The sequence below is a fragment of the Pseudophryne corroboree genome, chromosome 8 (genome assembly GCF_028390025.1).
Source record: "Pseudophryne corroboree isolate aPseCor3 chromosome 8, aPseCor3.hap2, whole genome shotgun sequence".
Lineage (NCBI taxonomy): Eukaryota > Metazoa > Chordata > Amphibia > Anura > Myobatrachidae > Pseudophryne > Pseudophryne corroboree.
The window spans coordinates 240,539,629-240,564,548 of NC_086451.1; the positions used below are offsets into that span (position 1 = coordinate 240,539,629).

Here is a 24,920-nt window from a genome sequence, read left to right on the forward strand (position 1 = left end):
TCTAGTACAGGGCACCAAAATGTCTAATTACAGCACTGTCTATACTATGCCATATATTTTCCACATTGTATGTTGTTAGCCAGATTTTTTTCTACAACTGAGGGGATTATAGGTGGGTGAACTTTTTGTAATATGTGAATTAAATCGAATCTAGATATAATTGTGCATATCAGGAAGAGATCAAGGAATAGAGAATATGTCAGTGACCAAGGCTTTCAAACATCAGTGATACTGAAGATAAGATAATGACCTTCCAAAGAGAAATAATCTTTGGACATTCCCTCTCGACCACACTGACGCCAGTAAATAAGTTGCTGCTACTGGGAAAAACGTATTTTTATGGAAGGGGACTAGGAGTCATCTAAGAAAATCTTGCTGGTTTTCTTTGATACTCATACTGCATGAAGCTATTTACAATGTTGGTTCTAATACCTGACCCGGTCTCAGGATCCAGAACCTACACCATACAATGCTCTGATCATCTTTTAGGGGAGCTTTTGTAGGTTGAAGTGCGACACCCCATCAGGGTTGCCGTGGACATTTTACTTATTTCTGTGCCCTTTTTCCCCCTCTACAAAATGCAGCATGGCTAAACGCTTTGAAACTTCAGCAGGGAAAGGGTTAAGAAAATTTTCTTTGCTGCAGCTGTCATGCGCTGGGACAGTTAACTGCCGCTTGCCGAATCTGTTGGCAGTTGGGTGGCGGCCATCTTAAGAGGATGGGCAGAGTTGAACAGTGGCTTGGAGCAGAAGGGGCTGAGGTGTACTTAACCTGATTTGGTGGTGTCCCCGGGACCAAAGGAGGCTCCTGATCTGATGGGCACAAAAGTGGTGCCATCTTCAGTAAATCAGCCAGTGAGAAGTGAGGAGGAAGAAGCACCTTATCAGAGTCCAGCAGCTGACAAAGAGAGTGTCTATGGAGCGGTGAGATCCAGGAGTCCCATTGCAGACTATACATTCTCACATGCCATAGTAGGTGTCTCAATAATGATTCTTCTAATTGACTGTCACAGACTCCCTGCTGAAATACATTTTTATGCAGTAAATTAGCCCTTTTCTATATTACCAACACCCTTTAAGAGACTGATAAGAGCCGTCAAATAGCAGTAAGCACCTCTGTGCGGAAGCAGTCACATGCTGCAGTTTTTGTTGGCAGAGTGTTGCAGTGGCGGATAGGAATGTTAGTCCACACAACGGCACTTTACAAGGATGATTGGTTTATTCAGATAACAGAAATAACAGGTTATAGCATATAGAAGATGTTCTGCAGCAGCAGGAACTCACAGTATACATGTGATGCAGTACAACAGTAACACAGCATCTTAGTACACACACGGTGCGGCTGCGAGGTAGAAAAGGTCACACACTGAGGAGAGCAGAAGCTGCACATCAGTGCAGTTGTCTCTCCCAGGAAGAACTGTCTCAGCCTGTGCACTAAGCACCTCCTCCTGCACTGAGCTGACACTAGGAGGGAAAACACTGGAGCAGTTTTGCTGCCTCTAATGCTGGGAATGGAGACAGACTACAGAGTGATCCACTGTCTAACACTCCCCCTTGCTCAAGGCTGTCTCCGGTTACATACATTTGCATAACACTTTATCAAAAACATTTCTCAATAAAGGTTTCCTGTAACCAAAAACACATTAATAAAGGATGGTAAGCAAACAGTAAAACAAATCAACATTTCTCAAAAGTATTCCAGTCCACATTTTATTATGAACATATTCAGCAAGTGTGATGACAGTCCCTTTGTCAACATATCAGCAGCATTGCTCTCGCTTGCTATGTAATCCACATTGACAGACTTGTTTTCCACTAACTCATGGATAAAGTGATGTCTAATGGCAATGTGTTTGGACCGTCCATAAAGCTTCATGCTGGAAGACAAATCAATTTCTCCCTTGTTATCACACACAATGTTGATAGTCTCAATGTGATAAAGAGGGCTAAGCTCACATAAAGTCTCCTTTATCCACAAAGCTTCTTTTGCAGTTTCTGTAAGTGCCATGTACTCCGCCTCAGTGGTAAATAGGGCAACAGTGGGTTGCTTTCTGCTCACCCAGCTGACGGCTGCGCCTGCCAAAATGAACAAGTATCCCATATAGGAACAGCGGTTATCATCATCTGATCCCCAAATGGCATCACAGAAAACTTCCAAAGTTGTACCTTCTGACTTTGTAAACACCAACTTTAATGAACTTGTACCATTTAAGTACTTTAAGATTCTTTTGACTGCAATCCAGTGTTGCCTCCCAGGATTAATTTAAAACTGGCTTGCCCTCCTCACTGCATGTGTGATGTCGGGGTGAGTCCCAATACTTGCATACATCAAGCTACCAACAGCATTTTGATGAGGAATCTCTCATTTCCTCTATCTCCTCCTGGCTGGTTGGTGACATTGCCTTTACCAACTTTATGCTTTTGTCAATAGAAGGGCTCACTGGTTTTGCATCAGACATTCCATACTTGCGAAGTATTGCTTCAATATATGTCTGTTGATCAATTGTAACAGTCCCATCTTTCAGGTTTTGTACAATCCTTATGCCTAACAAATTATTTTCAGGGCCTAAATCCTTTAGCTTGAATCTTTGTTTCAGCTGCTATTTTACATCAATAATGTGCTGTTCTTGACCTGCTAGCAATAGATCAACCACATACACAACTATGATGAACCGCTTTTCTTCTATAGTTTTGTGATATAAGCAGTGATCAGTCTCTGACCTAACAAAGTTCATCTCTAGCAGCACAGCTTCCAGCTTTACATAACAACAACGACCACTTTGCTATAGGCCGTACAACGATTTCTGTAAGAGGCAAACTTTTCCCTTTTGGAACATACTCTCGTCATAATGCTCAGGTGGTTCTATATAAATCTACTCAATTAACTCTCCATTTAGGAATGCAGAATCAAAGTCTAACTGGTATAACAATAAATCATGAAGTGTAGCAATGGAAATGACTAACCTCAAGGTGCTGTACCTTGCAACAGGCGAAAAGATCTCTCCGTAGTCAATCCCGTATTTTTATGTGTATCCTTTAGCAACAAGGTGGGCTTTATAACGAGCAATAGTCCCGTCTACATTCAGCTTTCTGCAAAAAAAAACACTTGTTTTTGTTTTTCTTATGGTTATTCGGCCTGTCAACTACAGTCCATGTATTGTTATCATCCAGAGCTGACAGCTCTGTATCTATTGCTGACTTCTATTCTTTCCAGTTGCTACTTTATTTTGCTTCCTGTATATTTTGGGGTTGACAGTAAGCTATATTTGCTTATTCCTCACTGTATCTTTTGGATGGAACACCTTTATTTCTCCTCATGGAACTCCTGTTTCCTGATTGGGTATCCACATTAACTCTTTCAGGTTCAGACACACTTTCCGCTGGCTGTACATCCAGCAGTACATATTGTTGCTGTGATTCTTGTTCCACTGTCCCAGTGATTGGTGCTGTCTCATGGAACACCACATCTCTAGACTTTAGAAGACGTTTGTTTGTAATGTCCCAAAGCCTGTACCCTTTGCTTTATTCACAGTATCCTAGCATAATACATTCCTCTGATTTGGATCTAATTTACATCTTTTCTCCTTAGGTATATGTGCATAAGCTTTACAGCCGTAGACACGGAGGTGATTGACAGCTGGCTTTTTATTGGACCATGCCTCCAGTGGCGTTTTACTATTTACGGCTACTGTGGGCACATGGTTTTTAAGATATACTGTGGTAGACACTGCTTCCACCCAAAAGCTTTTCTCCAGGCCTGCGTCACTCAACATAGTCCGTGCTCTCTCAACAATTGTTCGATTTTCACGCTTCCTCACACCGTTTTGTTCTGGTGTGCAAGCAATTGTCAGTTGATGCTGTATGCCATTTTTTTTCCAGGAACTGTGCTAAACCTCTGTTGTCATACTCTCTGCCCCATTGTCAGATCTCAAGACTTTTAATTTCAGACCCGTATGAGGGGGTAATTCAGACCTGATCGCACACTAGCTTTATTTGCAGTGGTGTGATCGGGTCTGAACTGTGCATGCATATGCACCGCAATGCGCAGGTGCGTCGGCCATCGGCGACGGGGATTGCTAAACAGCGACGGATTTTACGAAAAAAGCGATCGCACCAGCAATTGCAAGAAGATTGACAGGAAGAGGCCGTTTGTGGGTGTCAACTGACCGTTTCTACAGAGTGTCCGGAAAAAGATAGCCATTTGGAGGGAGCATTCCTGATGTCAGCTCCTGGCTGGATCATCGCAGCGGCTAAGTCCTGAGCTGTGCAGAGACTGCACAAACTTTTGTTTGTGCAGCTCTCGGCACAAACGTTCACACCCCTGCAAATCAACTACCCCCTCCCCCTGTAGGTGGAAACTACCTGATCGCAGTACTGCAAAAAATCTCCTGCGTGTGATCAGGTCTGAATCCCCCCATGAGTCTCCACCAGGTTCTTGTATTCTACAATTTTATTGATAACTTCAGTTTTAGCTTTCATGAAATACACGTGTCATCCTTATGGTATCATCAATAAATGTTATAAAATACCTGTAGCCACACATTAATTCCATCTCCATCGGACCACATACATCAGTATGCACTAGGGCTAATGGCATTTCCACTTTGCTAGTAGACTTAGGAAATGGGGTGCGTGTCTGCTTTCCTTTTATACAACTCTCACACACAGGTATCTCAGTATTACTCATAGTGATTCCAGTTGCTATTCCTTCGAGTAGTTTCTAGACGTTGTCATATCCCAGATGACCTAGGCGCCTGTGCCACAGCCCCATCAACTGGTTTGAATCAGAGGTCACCATTGCAGAACACTGCTCGGTGTCCAAGACATACAGTTGGTTGCACCAGGTTGCTGAAGCAATTACAGTCCCATTCTCATTTTGCACCATACATTTACCCTTTGCAAACTGGACTCTCTAACCCTTTTTCTCCAGGACGCTTATAGCAATGAGATTGCTTCCCAATTCTGTCACGAACAAGACGTCTTGGATGTCTGTAATAACTGTTTCACCTTTAATTCTTAGATGAACTGTGATTGTCCCAAATTTTGAAGCAGTAAATGCTGTCAATGAATTGAACCATTCCTGATTACAACTGAAATGCCTAGTGGCCCCCGAGTCCATGTACCAGCAATCCTTCTTGTGACTATCTGCTACTTTTAATGCTGACTCATTTGATTTGTAACACTTCTTCTGTGTACCACTGTAATTTCTCAGTCTGCAATCTGAGGCCTTGTGCCCCACCTTGTGACATATAAAGCACTTGAACTTGAGCTTTCTGGACTTGACACCTTTTGTGAATAAGCCAGAACCCTCAGCATGTGTCTCGACAGGAATACGTTATTGGAACTGCAGCATCTTGGCTCTTACAATTTCTGTTGTCAGCTTGGTATCGTTAGACTCCAAAGCTACTACCAAGAAATCGAATTCTGGTGTCAGATTTTGTAACATTGCCCCCGCCACTTCCTCATCATCCACCTGTGCCCCCACAGATCCCAACTGCTGAGCTATTGACAGTATTTTATCAATATAATCACTCATGTCTTTACAGGCACTTAACTTTGTCCTGTACAGCACATGCCTCAAGTTTATTCTTCTTATCAGACCTTTGTCCTCATACGCCATTTGCAGAGCAGCCTACATGTCTTTGGCTGACACTTTCCCACTGATAATGGAGTAGATGTGTTGTTCCACAGCCAAGCCTATTGCTCTGATGGCTCTATCCACTTCAACTGGGTTTGGGTCTGCTCCTGGCTCAATTGTGACTTTCCACAACTTATCCTGCTTAAGCTGCCCCTCCATGGTGAATTTACACATTGTGTAATTCTCTGAGCCTTTTAGCTTTGTAAAGGTTATGCTGTTCCCTGTGCTGTACGTTCTTCTCTATATTTAATTAAAGTACTGCTTCTTTAATCAGCTGCACTTTTATTTCTTATGTACCTCTGTTTTAGAATGCCTTTCCAAACTTGGGGTCTTGGGCCCATAACCTGTTGGCAGAGTGTTGCGGTGTCGGATAGGGATGTTAGTCCACACAACAGCACTTAACCAGGATGATTGGTTTATTCAGATAACAGAGATAACAGGTTATAGCATATAGAAGATGTTCTGCAGCAGCAGGAACTCACAGTATACATATGATGCAGTACAACAGTAACACAGCATCTCAGTACACACAGGGTGTGGCTGCGAGGTAGACAAGGTCACACACTGAGGAGAGCAGAAGCTGCACGTCAGTGCAGTTGTCTCTCCCAGGAAGAATTCTCTCAGACTGTGCACTAAGCACCTCCTCCTGCACTGAGCTGACACTAGGAGGGAAAACACTAGAGAAGTGAAGCTACCTCTAGTGCTGGGAACGGAGACAGACCACAGAGTGATCCACTGTCTAACAGTTGTCTCAGCACACAGCCAGAATTTTGTAGCGCAGTAGAGCAGGACTCAATATCACAGGAGCCTGCAGCTGATGTTGTACTGCTCTCAGTCAGACAGAGGGTAAATGTAACAATTGAGCACAGTAACCTTTTTGGAGTACAGGTCAGTAGCCCTATTTCATTAACTACTCATCGCAAGCTTTTCCAGAAATAGAGTGCTCATAACAGGCACAGAGACACCTTAGCTGCCTATATTGTGTTTAAGGATGAGTCAGGATCAAGTGGCATTGCAGAGAGCCTCCTTTAACCACTTGCCTGGCATGGTCGCATCAGATGTGACCATACCAGCAAGTGCTGTATCTGACCTGGCCGCGCAGGATGCGACCAGTCAAGCAGAGTGTTAGCAGCTGCAGGGAAGGGAAACTTCCCTCCACTGCTGCTCTCAGAGGTGATTGGTCAGCATGGCAGGACCACCCACTCAGCGGTTGTAGACGATAGCAGCTGCTGATGAAGTGTAAACAACCCCCACACCCTTATACCTGGCAGCTGTCTGGAGTGTAAAATGTAATGTTGCAATGGCTGCAATGTTACTGATATTCTGATGGTACCGATGTACCCGACCAATGTTCCGATGTTTGACGAAAATTATTTTAAAAAATTCAAAACATTTTTTTTCTTTCTTTTTTTAACTAAAATCATTTCGGATAAGGTTAAATTCATGCTCTTCACCTAATTCACTCATAAAAAAACATCAATTTCTGAATGTTTCTTTTGGGGGAAAATCATCAGTTAAGTGGTTAAGGAAATAGTACCTACAGTACAATCAGCTAACATAACATCCAGACTAGCAAGAAAGACCCATAGTTGCCTAAAATATTGTGCTGCACCATAAAAGAAGTTGCAAAATTGCCTTGCTGGACAGAACCAGCTACACTTTATTTGTTGTAATCCATCTATCGCTACATTCATCCCAGACTTTTATTAACTTTTCTCAGGATATAAATTTCCTAGAAAGGTGCACTAAACTCAATGTAGCTAGCTACAAAACTAAAGGTTTTACGGGGCCCCAATTATAAGAGTATTTTACAGGTGATTGTTGAAAACTTTGTATTAGTGTGTAAGGATTGTCAAATGTGTATATTGGGCCTAATTCAGACCTGATCGCTAGGGTGCATTTTTTGCATCCCTGCGATCAGGTAGTCGCCGCCTGCAGGGAAATGGGGTAGTCACTGTGCAGGGGTGCGATCGCATGTGCAGAGAGCTGCACAAACAGAAGTTTGTGCAGTCTCTGCACAGCTCAGGACTTACTCTTCCAGTGCGATCATCCGGCCCGGAGCTGACGTCAGGAACCCTCCCTTCCAATGGCTAGACGCACCTGTGTTTTTCTGTACACTCCCTGGAAACAGTCAGGTGACACCCACAAATGGCCTCTTCCTGTCAATCTTCTTGCTGCCGCCGGTGCGATCGCTTTCTTCATTCATCCCGTCACTGTCCGGTGATCCCTGTCGCCATGTGGTGATGCGCCTTCGCATTGCGGAGAATACGCATGCGCAGTTCTGACCTGATCACAGCGCTGCAAAAAAAACGTAGCGTGCAATCAGGTCTGAATGACCCCATTGTTTCTTGTGCTTTGTTGTTCTTTGCATGAAAAGGGTATGTGACTAAAGCCCTGTACACTTGGGTTGAGATGTGTGCTGAGCGATCTATCAGTGACCGCTCAGCACACAACTCTCCCCCCACTCAGCACAGCGCAAAGTGTGCTGAGCAACAGGGGGCCACTAATTTCACCCAGCAGTGAAAGGAGCGAACTGCTAGATTGTGCTCTCTCCGTGTGTACCCCCCATTACATACACAATGAGGTTAATCTAAATTGCTATCGTATGAGATAATCTCAAATTCATACAGCTGAGAAAAACGTATAGAAGTGTTTCAGTTAAAGCTCCTATAGAGAAATTGTGTAATTAATGTCTGTGTATAATATATCCTGAACAATATCGTGAGTTGCTGGTTAAACTTATTCCTGTTACAAGCTACAGACACTAGGTCCAGGTGAGGAGCATCAGAAGAGATAAAGTAACACATTAAACCAGAGGATCAGACTTCCTAGTACTTACCTGTAAATTGTTAACTTCAGTGATACCTTCTTCAGGGTGTCACAGAAGTACTCAATAAATTGTAGAAAGCAACCTGTTAGTAGAAAATCAAAGCTAAAACAAGGATTCCATTGTAGTTTGGCATGCACAAACTTGTATTAAAGAAGTATAGTACCACTGACAATATAAAAAAAAAAAAAAAAAAAAAAGCTGTATCTGGAAATTATTTTATTTCTGTAAATGGAGAGACGCTCCAGAGTGGTGTAATGTCTGTAAGAAACCATAGGTCATATTTGATATAGGCCGGGGGAAGTATGGTTAAATCCGGATGGGAATACAGTGTATTCCCAAAATAGTGTACGAGAGGTGGGATTTCAGAGCAATGCTATTTGTTCTAATAACAGACCTTCAGGGACACAGATATGGCAGGGATGTTTTTGTTTTTAATTCAGTGCCTTTGCTACAGGGCAAAATAAACTGAAGATGATATATGATTCAATAGAAACCCAAGCTTGGGTGCTATGAGGGAAATGAGAAATATAGTACAGTAGACACAGCTCTGTGTAAAAGGCTAGCAAGAGTCATATGGAGCTGCTTATGCATGGGAAGCTTTAATAAGCATATTGATACTGATAGTCTGCCAAGCCTAAAATTTAGTAATAGGCCCCATACATCAGTGACTTATTGAAGCAATTCCCTGATCCCGTAACATGAGGATTGGCAAATTGGAGATTTTTAGCATGCAAAATGTATTGATTCCCTGACAGATTACCAATCATCAATGGGCCCTGATCTGTGGATCAGGAAAATGAAGTGTATATGTATGGCCACTGTATGATTGCGGCAGGCAGTCTGAGCATACTAATAGAGCCTTGATAACTTGTCATGTGAGACAGGGCCGAAACTAAGGGGGGGCTAGGGGGTCACGTGCCCCGGGTGCTGGGCTGTAGGGGGCGCTAATGAGCCCAGTTCGTCTGTAGCTACTGACCGGCTGTAAGAAGCCAGCAGCAGCACTACTAGACGCGGCTCATCTGTGTTCCGGGATGCGGGCGCAGGCACATCGCGCGTGTGACGTCATGACGTCGCACGCGCACGTGCATGTGGTGTGACGCGCGCACCCGGCTAGAGCACGGAGCTGGAGGAGGCGAGAGTCTCTGGTGCCGGCGGCGGGGGCAAAAAATAAATATAATCAAATCCGACCTGGGCTGGCTGCAAAAAAAGTAGGTGCGAGCTGCGGGCGGGCGGCTACCTCCACAGTGAGTGTGGTCCACTGGCTGCAGAGTACACAGTCAGCACTGGGGACTTCTTAGTTAATAAATATACACTGACACTGACTGGCTCACTGACGTGACATTTTTTTGAAACCAGTATGATACTGGTTTAAAAAAAATGTCACGTCAGTGAGCCAAAATATATATATATATATATATATATATATATATATGTTAATGTGGGATACTGAGTATCCCACATTAATATATATATATATATAATATATATATTTTTTTTTTTAATATATTATATATAAAATATATTTTATATTATATATACAGTATGTGTATCTATATGTATATAGATATTATACTGTATATATATATATTATACTGTGTGTATATATATATATATATATATATATATATATACACACACACACACACACACACACACATACAGAATGATCCGGCACTCCAGCAGGCCCTCGGCTGCAAGTGCTGATGTGCTCACGGTGCCTTCCTCATGGACACAATAGCCCCCAATGTAGCAAGCGGATGGAGGCGGCACTCAGAGACTTTTCAATATTAAACGTGAACAAGTTTAATGATGCATCTACGTTTCGGAGCCGACGGGGCTATGGCTCCGAAACGTACATGCACCATTAAACTTGTTCACGTTTTATATTAAAAAGTCTCTGAGTGCTGCCTCCATCCGCTTGCTCTCTCTCTCTCTCTATATATATATATATATATATGTAATATTTATATAAATATATATTGTACACATATAGATATATGAATATATCGGCACTCAAGCAGGTCTTTTGAAGTGTTACAAGTATATTGTCAGGTGTCACAACAAACAAGCAATGTTCCGGGGCCCGTAGCCTCTCCTTTGCCCCTTTGGGCTACGGGCCTCGTAACATTGGCTTATATGATGTGACACCTGACAATATACTATTTAGTACAGGGGGCACGTGGGGTTTTCTGTGTTTTGTATTTATTATTTTATTTATTTATGTTTTTATTTAATTTTTTTTGGGTGGGGTGGGGTGGGGGGCGCCAAATTACTGCCTTGCCCCGGGTGACAGAAATCCTAGTTTCGGCCCTGTGTGAGAGATAGAAACTGCATACAGATGTAGCCACCTTTATCTTGAGTGGCTGAGGCGTTTGTTGCGATCGAGCATACGCAGCGTACTGGGGTGTAGGGAGGCGCGCCTAGTCACAGAGAGGCTATCTAATCGCACGGAGACAGACGTTTGGCATTTGGCGTTACCTTTATGTGTAATACCTGCGATCATCCACCAGATGTCGCTTTTTACAATCACCACTGCGCATGCGTGTGGGCTTCTGTCAAATACAATACTGAAATACTGTATACTGTATAGTAAGGACTACTTTACTAGTGCGTCTCGTTACGCTGAATCCCGCAGACAAAGCAACATAAAACCAGTAGTGTACACTGACGCAAAAGGACGTGTTAGAAGTTCATTATTGCCTAATGATATTAGGAATATTGTACAGTACAGTATGTTAGCATCCTAATCCCGTAGCCATTATGGCTTAATCACAACTAATGGATTTATTCATCTGTCTGCGGCGAAGTGGTGAAGTGTTCCGCTTCCTATACTCAGAGTCCCGTGTTCGATTCCTAAAGTACTGTACAGTACGAACGCATGTTAGTTTTTTCCAGACACTTTTAAATTTTTTAAATTCACATAAACCAGGGCAAAGCTGCAGGAGCAGATGTACTGTTAAGGTTCTATGCACCATTCGGTACACATACAATTCTGTAGCAGGGCAGACTCAATCAAAATGGCTACCGCCTGTGACTCCTTGCCCCATGGAGTCCTTGCTCCAGTCATGGAGCGAGTGACGACATAGATTTTGCGGACAACGGGGCAGTGCTGAAGGTGCGTCACAATCCCCTCGCCAACACACAGGGGCGTCAAAGGCTTCGGAGCAATGCTGAAGGAGCGTCACAAACCCCTCGCTAAAATACATAGGGGCGATAGGGATAAGCGAGGTCTATGCACATTACGGTACTCGATTGCATAGCACACTGTCAAAATGGCCGTCGCCCCTGAACCCCCACCACGTGGCAGGCAGCGATCTGAGATGGAGTGAGAGATGGCAGAAGTCTTGAAGGCTACGGGGCAATGCTGAAGGAGCGTCACAATCCCCTCGCTAAAATACACAGGGGCGATAGGGATAAGCGAGGTCTATGTACATTACGGTACACCGGACTCGATCGCATAGCACACTGTCAAAATGGCCGTTGCCCCAGAACCCCCACCACGTGGCAGGCAGCACACGGTGATGGAGTGAGAGATGGCAGAAGTCTTGAAGGCTATGGGGCAATGCTGAAGGAGCGTCACAATCCCCTCGCTAAAATAACAGTACACAGAGGCAATGAGGTCCTGTAGAATGATCAAATAATAAATGCTGTATAATGTACAGTATACAGACCCAAAACAAGGAGCTTAAGCAACAGTGTGGTTCATTAAAGTCAGGGATGTGGTACAGTACAGTAAGTCAGCGGCCAAGTCCGCTAGCCATTGCAATTGCGGTCGAATTGTCACAAAAGTCGAAAAATGGGGCATTTTCGACAAAAAAACATGTCGAATTGGACTCGACAATGCAATACAGTACTTTTTGACAAAAAAACGGACGTTTTCCGAGTATGCAGTTTGTTTTTTTGGCAAGTACGTGGATTACAAAAAAGACGAGGACAGATGCTACACTGGATTTTGGGGAGTATAATTTTATTTTCAGGTACACCGTGGATTCTACTTGGAGAAGTGGACCGAACATCGTGTCAACATAGGTAAGTATGTGTGTGTCGGCATGTATGTAATAAAGTTTTACTATCACGGTGTGCTTGTCCGGTTTTTATTTGGGTATTTTTTTTGCAGTAGAACTACAGGTACCAGCGGGCCCGTTTCCCCCCCGCATGCTGGTACTTTTGGTTCTCCAAGTACCAGCTTGCGGGGAGACTTGCTGGGACTTGTAGTTGTGCTACAAAAAACAATATTCTTTTTTTGACACAAGGCTATCAGCCCCCCATCCGCAGCCCATGGATGGGGGGACAGCCTCGGGCTTCACCCCTGGCCCTTGGGTGGCTGGAGGGGGGGACCCCTTGATTTAAGGGGTCCCCACTCCTCCAGGGTACCCCGGCCAGGGGTGACTAGTTGGGGATTTAATGCCACGGCCGCAGGGACCAGTATAAAAGTGTCCCCCGGCTGTGGCATTGGCCCTCATTCCGAGTCGTTCGCTCGGTATTTTTCATCGCATCGCAGTGAAATTCCGCTTAGTGCGCATGCGCAATATTCGCACTGCGACTGCACCAAGTATCTTTGCTATGAAGATAGTATTTTTACTCACGGCTTTTTCATCGCTCCGGCGATCGTAATGTGATTGACAGGAAATGGGTGTTACTGGGCGGAAACAGGCCGTTTTATGGGAGTGTGGCTGAAAACGCTACCGTTTCCGGAAAAAACGCAGGAGTGGCCGGAGAAACGGGGGAGTGGTTGGGCGAACGCTGGGTGTGTTTGTGACGTCAAACCAGGAACGACAAGCACTGAACTGATCGCACAGGCAGAGTAAGTCTGGAGCTACTCTAAAACTGCTAAGTAGTTTGTGAGCGCAATATTGCGAATACATCGGTCGCAATTTTAAGATGCTAAGATACACTCCCAGTAGGCGGCGGCTTAGCGTGTGTAACTCTGCTAAATTCGCCTTGCGACCGATCAACTCGGAATGAGGGCCATTATCTCTACAGCTAGTGGAGCCCGGTGCTGGTGTTAAAAATATGGGGGACCGCTACGTCTTTTGTCCCACGTATTTTTTGCACCAGGACCGGACGCAGAGCCCGATGCTGGTTCTAAAAATACGGGGGATCCCCTGTCAATTTTTCCCCCGTATTTGTACAACCAGGACCATCTCAAAGAGCCAGAGGCTGGTTATGCTTAGGAGGGGGGACCCCACGCATTTTTTTTCGGGGTTTTTTAAACACTATTTTGCTGTCCAAAAAGTCAAATACAGGACGCACATATCCGTGAATTGGTCAGTTTTTCGACAGCGGGACTGTCGAATCCGTTTTTTATTGAATATGTCGAATTCCGGCCCCGGCGGCCGGAATTCGACTGTCGAATTTAAAAACGGTTGAATTCCAGCCGGAATTCGACCGCAATTGCATATACCATATTTAGACATGAGCTTGTGTACAGTATCTGTCATGAGGTGTTTTTTTCACTGACACTATTATTTTTTTCTATTGTAATATACAGAGGCGGCAAACTAGCCAAACGGGAATAATCAGCTTCTGCTGAATAAATTGAGATGCTACTGTACATGCCTATATTTTGTGTGTGACTGCAGCTCTATGAAATGAAATCTGAAAATTTAAATATGAAATGCATTACTAATGTGCGGCATTATGTGTATAAGGTGTACTACAATATTTTCTGGCATAACATAAGGAAAGGGCACTACTGCATGGTCTAATGCAGTGGTTCTCAAACTCGGTCCTCAGGACCCCACACAGTGCATGTTTTGCAGGTAAACCAGCAAGTGCACAGGTGTACTGTATTAATTACTCACTGACACATTTTAAAAGGTCCATACAGTAGGTGGAGCTAATTATATCACTTGTGATTCTGTGAGACCTGCAAAACACTGTGTGGGGTCCTGAGGACTGAGTTTGAGAACCTGTGGTCTAATGTAAATAAAGATCAAAGTGGTGGGGTGTAATGTGAATAAGGGGCAATACTGTTAGGAGTAATGTGGTACTATCATATGATGTAACGAGAATAAGAGACACTACTGCATGATATAATGTGAATAAAGTTGCAGTATTGTGTTGTGTCATTTCATCTTAAGGAATTATTGTGTTACCATGCCCCTTCCCAGCAAGAACATGCACTGTTTTGGCACTAAATGTGCACATTGTTCCTATTTAAATTATAGGGGGTAGGAGCACCAAAATGGGTGATGGTGCTGGGAAAGGGGTGCAGGGTTAGAGGCGGAACTAGCATCTGTGCAAGAGGGCATCAGCCAAAATCTAGCCTAGGGCATCATGTTGGTCAGGTATGGCTCTGATAATACTGTATACTGTACCCTTACTGTACTTTGCATTCAATAGAGATACTGTTTGCACACAGGTTTTACATGAATCATTGGCAATGCTGCAGGAGTGTCTCATTAGGCAATCTAAAATATACTACGACTATGGGTGGGGATACAGTAGGTATGTTCTGTCACCATAAGCTGTCTGCTGTGTATAGCAGATTTCCATCTGGGATGCATTTGTGTGTTTATAATAAGAAAAAAAATATTTTACTGTACATTTAGTGGATACAGTATTTCTCCCCCATAACGGCACATCATACTGTACAGTTACCCCCATGTACTGTACCGTACCATACTGTATAATGGAATATTTATTGGAAAAGCATCAATATTAATGTAAAAAAAAGTATTTATTACAACATCCGATTGCATGTACTGTACTGATTAAAATGTACAGTACTCTTATTCAGGACTTATAAAACAGAAAACAACTGTTCATACACATCAATAACATTACTACTGTATAATATTCTACATTAGTTTATGCAATAATCAGACAAAGGCAATTTTAAAAACATTTTTAATAATGCACCAATTTAAAATTTGAAACAGAAAATACAGTACAGAACTACATATTTGTGGCTTGACCATTTCTTTCGACTATAACAGGTAATACTTTTATACAGGTGATTTATATAATTATTACAATGTTCAGGTGTGAGTACTTCTAGCCAAAATTTCTTTACCCCATCCAACAGCTGCTGTTTTGTTGTTGGCTTTGCAACACTCCTAATGTACCTCTTCAATTGAGCCCACACTAATTCAAATGGATTCATGGGGGTCATTCCGAGTTGTTCGCTCGCAAGCTGCTTTTAGCAGCTTTGCACACGCTAAGCCGCCGCCTACTGGGAGTGAATCTTAGCTTATCAAAATTGCGAACGAAAGATTCGCAAAATTGCGAAAAGACCTCTCTGTGCAGTTTCTGAGTAGCTCGAGACTTACTCTGCCAGTGCGATCAGTTCAGTGCTTGTCGTTCCTGGTTTGACGTCACAAACACACCCAGCGTTCGCGCAGACACTCCTCCGTTTTTCCAGCCACTCCCGCGTTTTTCCCAGAAACGGTAGCGTTTTTTCACACACACCCATAAAACGTCCAGTTTCCGCCCAGCAACACCCACTTCCTGTAAATCACACTCCGACACCAGAACGAAGAAAAAACCTTGTAATGCCGTGAGTAAAATACCTAACTGCATAGCAAACTTACTTGGCGCAGTCGCACTGCGGACATTGCGCATGCGCATTAGCGACTAATCGCTCCGTTGCGAGAAAAAAATAACGAGCGAACAACTCGGAATGACTCCCCATGTCTGGTGATCTATAAAAAAAAAAGAGTATAGAAAAAAAGTTAGTCAATTAATGACATTAAATAGAGAAAATTAAACATACGGTATTGTACTGTTTATTAAACCAAAAAATACATTTACAGTACTAGAGTGCTATCCAAAATTTTACTTGTACACTGTTGAAAGAATACTCACTCTGGTGGTGTGCGTTCCCAATTCATACCTTTCTCTTCCATAAATTTGGCTGAGGCGGAGTGTTTAGGATCATTGTCTTGGAATATCCTATGGTGAGTTGGGTAATATTTATTCACAAATGGTACCATACATCCCTCTACTATTGTTTCTTGGAAAAAATTCTTATCCATGATCCCTACAGAAATAAAAAAATGTTGTTCATTAATAAGCAACTCATTTTATTGTGCAGTTACATGTACTCTACAGTATAGCATGTATTTTTACAGAACACAGGCACAGAATAAAGTATAGTACTGTACCTTCGAAAAATAATAGGGGACCAGCTCCTAATCGTGTTATGCCTTCCCATACATGGACTTTCAATGGATGCTTTGGGCGTGGTTTTAATGAGATATGGTTACGTTTCCGGAATGACATTCTGGAGAACCGCTCAAGGGCAACAGACTATTCATCTGTGAAAATGACATCATGAAATGTTTCACCACTCTCAATCCATCGCCGTGCCTGTTCCACTCTCCTTTCTTTATTCACATCTCTTATCATGGGAGATATCCTGTGAAGAGCCAAAAATAATGAATCAGATACAGTAATGAAAGAGATTACTGTATATACAGTAGACTGTATGTGCAGTATACTGTATTATATACCTACTGTATACATTAAACTGTACATACATTACAGTATATACAGAGTAATATATATATATATATATATATATATACACACACACACACACACACACAGTATACAGTATGTAATCATCACAATAAGCCGGCAATGCTTCATTGCTGTCTCTGAGTGCCTATACAGTAAGTATCTCTTTTGGGATAGATTTTATATATATATATATATATATATATATATATACAGAGGCAGATTGGCCATAGGGCTTACAGGGAAGATCCCCGGTGGGCCGACGCACCCGCGGGGCCTGTTTTGTTTGAGGACATGTGGTCTTATTTATAGACATAATGAATAAGATGCAAAATAATTTGCATATATGAAAATTTCTTTGCCACTTGGCCTGTGATTGCAGATGATCTAGTGCAGTGGTTCTCAAACTCGGTCCTCAGGACCCCACACAGTGCATGTTTTGCAGGTCTCCTCACAGAATCGCAAGTGAAATAATTAGCTCCACCTGTGGACCTTTTACAATGTATCAGTGAGTAATTAATACACCTGTGCACCTGCTGGGTTACCTGCAAATCATGCACTGTGTGGGGTCCTGAGGACCGAGTTTGAGAACCTGTGATGTAAGGTATTGTCTAACTCTGTAACACATGTTGATTGTGAAAATATATGTTACTAACCGATTTGTGTTTACACTTACTAACAATCGAGGTTTGACAACCGCACTATTTGATAGAAACAAATGTAAAATAACCTTTACAAGCATTGTGCTTAGTAGTATCTGCTGAATGACATTTAGCTTCCTAACATTTTTTTTTTAAACTACCAACATTTTTTGGTTAAACAAAACATACCCACATAGATTTTTTATTTTTTTTATTTTATTTGTGCGCTACACACATAAACATACGTTGAAGAACAGCAACACCATCTTTTTATTTTCAAGTTTTGCAAATTCTGCTCCATTTGTATACTTAGTGAAACAAATATTTACACATAATTCCTTAAAGGGAGGTATGTAAATAACAGCAAAGAAACAATAATATGTAATGTTTGACCACTTCACAATCAAAAAAAATAATTTTTTTTTCTAAAAATGTTACTGTTGTTTCTGAATTAAAATATTTTGACTCCAAAAAAAGTGTGTTTGTTAAAACATATACCAATAATTGCTGTTGTGTAGGGTTTAGAGGCTAGAATTCATACTCTCTCTAATTCACAGGTTCTCAAACTCAGTCCTCAGGACTCCACACAGTGCATGTTTTGCAGGTTTCCTCACAGATCACAAGTGAAATAATTAGCTCCACCTGTGGATCTTTTAAAATGTGTCAGTGAGTAATTAATACACCTGTGCACTTGCTGGGTTACCTGCAAAACATGCCCTGTGTGGGGTCCTGAGGACCGAGTTTGAGAACCACTGATCTAGTGTATGCTCTGTCTGCCTGCTTGGCTGACATATAAGATTGAGTGAATAGTGATTGGGATAGGCGGTTGGTGTAATAAGCAAGAAAATATATCTTTCTAAATAATTATATAGTTTCCTAAATTCTAAAGGTGTATCATATAATGTGCTCATAATATTGAATTTTATTTCCTTTTAACTTCCCCCTGATGCTGGACATGCCCACTATCTGGAAAGTCTTGGGGGGAGGGTGCTGCTGCCATGGCCCATGGCTAGACCTTACACCTCTGGTGCTGCCCATGTGGGGCCACTAGTACATATGTTTCCAGGGCCGCTTTTTGTTCCCAATCCGCCCCTGTATATATATATATATATATATATATTTATATATATACACATACACACACATACTGTATATAGTATAAAGTACACACTCTGTATAATGATTTATGGCATTGTTATATCACTTATCAAGGGATTATTAACAGTGAATAAGTGTGCATTTACTGTATGGTTTATACTGCTTTCATTATTTTGCTTTGTTGCGCCAAAGGTTCATCCCATTTTCCGTCGCATCCTTCTGACGCTGGTGGCTGATATGTCCAGGTCATACTTGGAATGGAGAATTCATTTTATTTACAAAGCAGTACGCTCATCATCCTCACGAGTTAGCTCCTCCACAATTTCTTGCACTCTACTACAGTACAATACAGTATGAAAAATATGAATTAATGAACAGCACAATCACAGTTAGATGAAGTGTTTTTTTTTTATTTCCAAAAAATTGTCTATTGTATACAGCAAGTCATTTAAACATTACAGTACTGAACAGTACGTACCATGTGCATTTTGTAGGAAATACAAATCTGGGCGTTGTTCTCTGGAAAGCATGATAGCGCACCATTTCTAAAGTGACTATAATGCCACTTTCCTTGAGCCATGCATGGATCTCTTTGATGGTTTTATTTTCTTTTTTCATGTTGGCGATTATCTTGCTCATAGTTTTGTTGATAGTTACTGGCATGGTGTCCAACTGTAATTCCTGTATGGAGAAAAAACATTTGCGAATATTGTAGTCTAAAATTTACACATCTGAAAATTTGTAAGAGTTTTATGATAAAAATTAATACTGTACATGTTTACTATATAGTTCCTGATGTTCAAATTTCAGTACTGTATACTGTACAATACTGAAAATACCACATTAGTGTTATGGACTGCAATTAGTTTCCTGTATAAAACAGATACAGTAAATAACCCTCCTTGGAAGTGCATGGCCCTGTGAGACTTACAGTAGTGTACAGCATACTGTAAGGGGCGACTGACATGATGTACAAGCATTACATACAGTACATGTCAGTACTGTATGTAAATTATTCAATTATTGCCTAACAACAATGCTGCTTACTGTATATTAAATACTGTAGGCCTAGAAATGTGCATCTCAATATGGTAGTTAAAAAACACAGGGGCCTATGGGGATAAGCAAGGTCTATGCACATTAAAAATGGCCGCCGACCGTGAACCCCCAGCACGTGGCAGCACTCAGATATGGAGTGAGAGATGGCATACGTTTTACAGACCAAGGGGCAATGCTGAAGGAGCGTCACAATCTCCTAGCTAAAATACACCGGGATAAGCGAGGTCTATGCACATTACGTTACACCGAGCTCGATCGCATAGCAACCTGACAAAATGGCCGCCGACCATGAACCAACACCACGTGGCAGCGCTCGGATATGGAGTGAGAGATGGCATAAGTTTTACAGGCCAAGGGGCAATGCTGAAGGAGTTCACGGTCGGTGGCCATTTTGTCAGGTTGCTATGCGATCGAGCTCGGTGTAACGTACTGTAATGTGCATAGACCTCGCTTATCCTTATCCCTATCCCTATCGCCCCTGTGTATTTTAGCTAGGGGATTGTGACGCTCCTTATATCAATGTGCAGTACTGTATGATTGCTATCACTTGTGGTGAAACACCTATCTTATCAAATACAGTAACTACTGTACAGTATAGTTGTTCGCACAGGTGATGGCAATCATACTGTACATTTAAACTGAAGTCCGTAACAGAGCATTCTGTCCCTCCTGGAGAGGATCGTGTTGGGAGGCACAGGGAAAAAAGTATAATACTGTACAGTATCTGCACTTTACTGTTGTGCACTTTATTTGAAAATGTACAGTTGTTTGCTATTTTTATCATATTGTGCTTTACATGTTTTCTTATTGTGGTTTTTATTTTTTTAGACAAAAGACAAAGAATGCAGACTACCAGATTTTACCCGCCCATCAGTGGCACGGAAACTTACTGCATTAGTCCCACAAAAGAAGAAGAAAACTGCCAAGGTGGCTCAGCAAGAAAATGTGGTGAAACCACGAAAAAATTCCAAGGCAAAGAATAATAGTTTGGGGCAGATATGTGGTTTTCCAAATTATGTCATTGTTCCATCTCTTGCAGATCACGGTGTTCAGCCAAAGAATCTGGAAATATCGGTGCCAGAGGACGTGACAAACACGCTGCATCAGGAAGCTTCTTTTTTGGACCATGTAGCCACCCCCGGACAAGAAGACATGGCACATTCACCACGAAGAAGGTTGGATTTCACAGATGTGAACACCAAAGTGCAGGACTGCCAGTGTACCTGTGCTGTTTTAGTAAAGGAGCTACTCAGCAAGGTGACCAATATGGAGGCAGAACTTGGTGGACAGGTAAGTAACCTTGGGGGACAGGTCAATCAGCTGCAGACAGATGTGGCTGGCCTTAAAGAAGGCATAAAGGAACAGATGGTAGAAGCCATGAAGAAAGTAATCGAACAAACAAGGGAAGAATGGCAAGTTGGAGTTGGCCGCACCATAATTTCAACACACCACCAAGCGGTTCAAGTCAGCGGCCTGGACGAAGTCAGCGGCCTGGGCGAAGTCAGCGGCCTGGACGAAGTCAGCGGCCTGGACGACCGCAGCGGCCTGGACGACCGCAGAGGCCTGGACGACCGCAGAGGCCTGGACGACCGCAGAGGCCTGGACGACCGCAGCGGCCTGGACGACCGCAGAGGCATGAAAGACCGCAGAGGCCTGGACGACCGCAGAGGCCTGGATTCAAGTATGCTGTTGCCAGGAACACCAATGATGACCAGCACACCTGCTCACAGGCCACTTCTCAATACATTCGGAGGCGCTCTGACCGATATTCCCCTGGCTATCATCTCCACTGCCCTGGACGACCATCTGTACAGAGCTTCAAATGGACATATTCTCAAATATGCACATTCTCTGTTCCAGTACCATGTACAATACGACAAATACTTGGCGTGGGCCAATCGTGTGAACTTTGATAGTGCCAAGGGCAAAATTCCGCTGCCCAAAAATCTGGTACATGACATCATGGCTAGGTGTGAACGCTGCGTGAGGATTGGTGCTCCAGAAAAGAGGAAGATAAGGGATACCATAAACGCTGTGCTGAGAATGAAGAGGAAAATGCCTTGGAAGATCAACTTTGATGAAACCAGATTATTACCTAACGATCCTCCTAGCTTCAGCACATCAGCTTGACACAGCTGGAGCTACAAAATTGTGACACTGTACCTGTATGACCTGTAAATTTTCTGGTGCTTCATGCACTGTGCTGAATCCACTTGGAGCAGCACGGTTACTCAAAGGGGAGTGCATGAACTTGGCTCACCACATTCCTGATGGGAGTGTCTGGCCCTGGTAATGTAAGGGCCTGGTACAAGTTGCCCCTTTTATTCCCCTGGCACCAGTTGATTTTTTTGGTGCTGCTGTATCTATCCAGTAGCAGCCGAGTCCATTGGGCTGTGTCCATCTGGGGCCTTGTGCTGTGTTTCCATCCAGGGGCTGCTGTTGTCCGTCCTCTGTTCTGGTGTCCGTATGCGACCGTGTTAAAAATCAAAAGACAAAAACTAAAAATAATACAAAAAAGCAAAACCTAAAAATAAAAAAATAAAGTACAAAAACCATTACCCCGCACCCCCATCACAAAAAAACAAATTAAAAAATGTTAAAGTTGATATTGTTACTGTATTTGTGCTGTTACCTTTTGATTAAAGTACCGTACAGTATGTGTGATGTTGGCTTTCTTATTACAATATGTGTGATGTTACATGTTCCTACTGATTTTGTCCCACGTCCATGCTGAAAATAAAGTGTTTCAATCCCCAAGCATGTGAGTCCATTGTGCTGTGTCCATGCAGGGGCTGCTGTTGTCTGTTTCCGTTCTGCTGTCCATATGCGCCCATGTTCCAAAATCAAAAGACAAAAACTAAAAATAATACAAAGAAACAAAAACTAAAAAAAAATACAACAAAAACCATTACCCCACACCCCACACCACAAAAAAAATAAAAAAAATGTTAAAGTTGATATTGTTACTGTATTTGTGCTGTTACCTTTTGATTAAAGTACCGTACAGTATGTGTGATGTTGGCTTTCTTATTACAATATGTGTGATGTTACATGTTCCTACTGATTTTGTCCCACGTCCATGCTGAAAATAAAGTGTTTCAATCCCCAAGCGTTTGAGTCCATTGTGCTGTGTCCATCCAGGGGCTGCTGTTGTCTGTTTCCGTTCTCCGCTCTGCTGTCCGTATGCGCCCGTGTTCCAAAATCAAAAGACGAAAACTAAAAATAATACAAAAAAACAAAAACTAAAAAAAAATACAAAAAAACCCATTACCCCACACCACAAAAAAACATTAAAAAAAATGTTAAAGTTGATATTGTGATATTGTTACTGTATTTGTGCTGTTACCTTTTGATTAAAGTACCGTACAGTATGTGTGATGTTGGCTTTCTTATTACAATATGTGTGATGTTACATGTTCCTACTGATTTTGTCCCACGTCCATGCTGAAAATAAAGTGTTTCAATCCCCAAGCGTCTGAGTCCATTGTGCTGTGTCCATCCAGGGGCTGCTGTTGTCTGCTTCCGTTCTCCGTTCTGCTGTCCGTATGCGCCCTTGTTCCAAAATCAAAAGACAAAAACTAAAAATAATACAAAGAAACAAAAACTAAAAAAAAACAAAACCCCAAAAAAACCATTACCCCACACCCCAAAAAAAATAAAAAAAATGTTAAAGTTGATATTGTTACTGTATTTGTGCTGTTACCTTTTGATTAAAGTACCGTACAGTATGTGTGATGTTGGCTTTCTTATTACAATATGTGTGATGTTACATGTTCCTACTGATTTTGTCCCACGTCCATGCTGAAAATAAAGTGTTTCAATCCCCAAGCGTCTGAGTCCATTGTGCTGTGTCCATCCAGGGGCTGCTGTTGTCTGCTTCCGTTCTCCGTTCTGCTGTCCGTATGCGCCCATGTTCCAAAATCAAAAGACAAAAACTAAAAATAATACAAAAAAACAAAAACTAAAAAAAAACAAAACCCAAAAAAACCCATTACCCCACACCCCACACCACAAAAAAAATAAAAAAATGTTAAAGTTGATATTGTTACTGTATTTGTGCTGTTACCTTTTGATTAAAGTACCGTACAGTATGTGTGATGTTGGCTTTCTTATTACAATATGTGTGATGTTACATGTTCCTACTGATTTTGTCCCACGTCCATGCTGAAAATAAAGTGTTTCAATCCCCAAGCGTCTGAGTCCATTGTGCTGTGTCCATCCAGGGGCTGCTGTTGTCTGTTTCCGTTCTCCGTTCTGCTGTCCGTATGCGCCCATGTTCCAAAATCAAAAGACAAAAACTAAAAATAATACAAAAAAACAAAAACTAAAAAAAAATACAACAGAAACCATTACCCCGCACCCCACACCACAAAATTATTATTTTTTAAAGTTGATATTGTTACTGTATTTGTGCTGTTCCCTTTTGATTAAAGTACCATACAGTATGTGTGATGTTGGCTTTCTTATTACAATATGTGTGATGTTACATGTTCCTACTGATTTTGTCCCACGTCCTCTGCCGTAAATAAAGTGTTTCTTAAAATAAACATGACGTGGTTTCCAATTTTTGTATTCCCAACTTCCTCATATACTGTACTCTATAAATTAGTAATACTGTATGATGGGAATTCAATTACGAGTGGTATATGTAAAACCACTTGGTTAGGCTGCTTGTTTCACTGGTGTCTATGGTGGCCTGGGGAGCAGTGTTACTCAAGAGAAGGGGTTGTACAAGCTTGCCGAGGGGCAGAATCCTTGGGCATTTCAGGGCATGGTAGAAGTGTCCCCCATTTTATCCCCCTGTTACTGGGCATTAGTCTATGGCTTGTGATGGCTTCATCCAGGCAGGGTCATACTGTTACTGTACTAGAACTTTGTAGTGCAGTATACTGTAGCATACAGCACTGTATATATGGTACAGCAGGTCACCATTGGTACTGTACATTAGCAGTTGATCCTAATCGGGTTCCCAGTGATACAGTACATGCCACCCACTGTATTATACTGTACATGTCACACTTATTGTATGCTATTGCTACAATGTACAGTATGCTCAATCTACTGTGAGATAGTGCCCTAGTCCCTTGCATTGTACTGCTGCCATGTCCCTAGACGCACCTTTCTGAATTCTATGTAAAGCACACATGGGGTAGATGTACAGTATGAAACAGTGATAAGACCGAGAAGTGTGC

At 42.2% G+C, this 24,920-nt stretch overlaps 1 protein-coding gene across 1 annotated transcript; it reads left to right on the forward strand.

Moving 5' to 3' along the window:
• The first annotated feature begins 739 nt into the window (after positions 1-739).
• LOC134947660 (uncharacterized) lies at positions 740-21,895 on the forward strand. The gene is made up of 2 exons (XM_063935630.1): positions 740-971; positions 20,557-21,895. Exons 1-2 carry the CDS (start codon positions 816-818, stop codon positions 21,856-21,858), a joined length of 1,458 nt encoding a protein of 485 aa, XP_063791700.1. The 5' UTR covers positions 740-815; the 3' UTR covers positions 21,859-21,895.
• Positions 21,896-24,920: the final 3,025 nt, after the last annotated feature.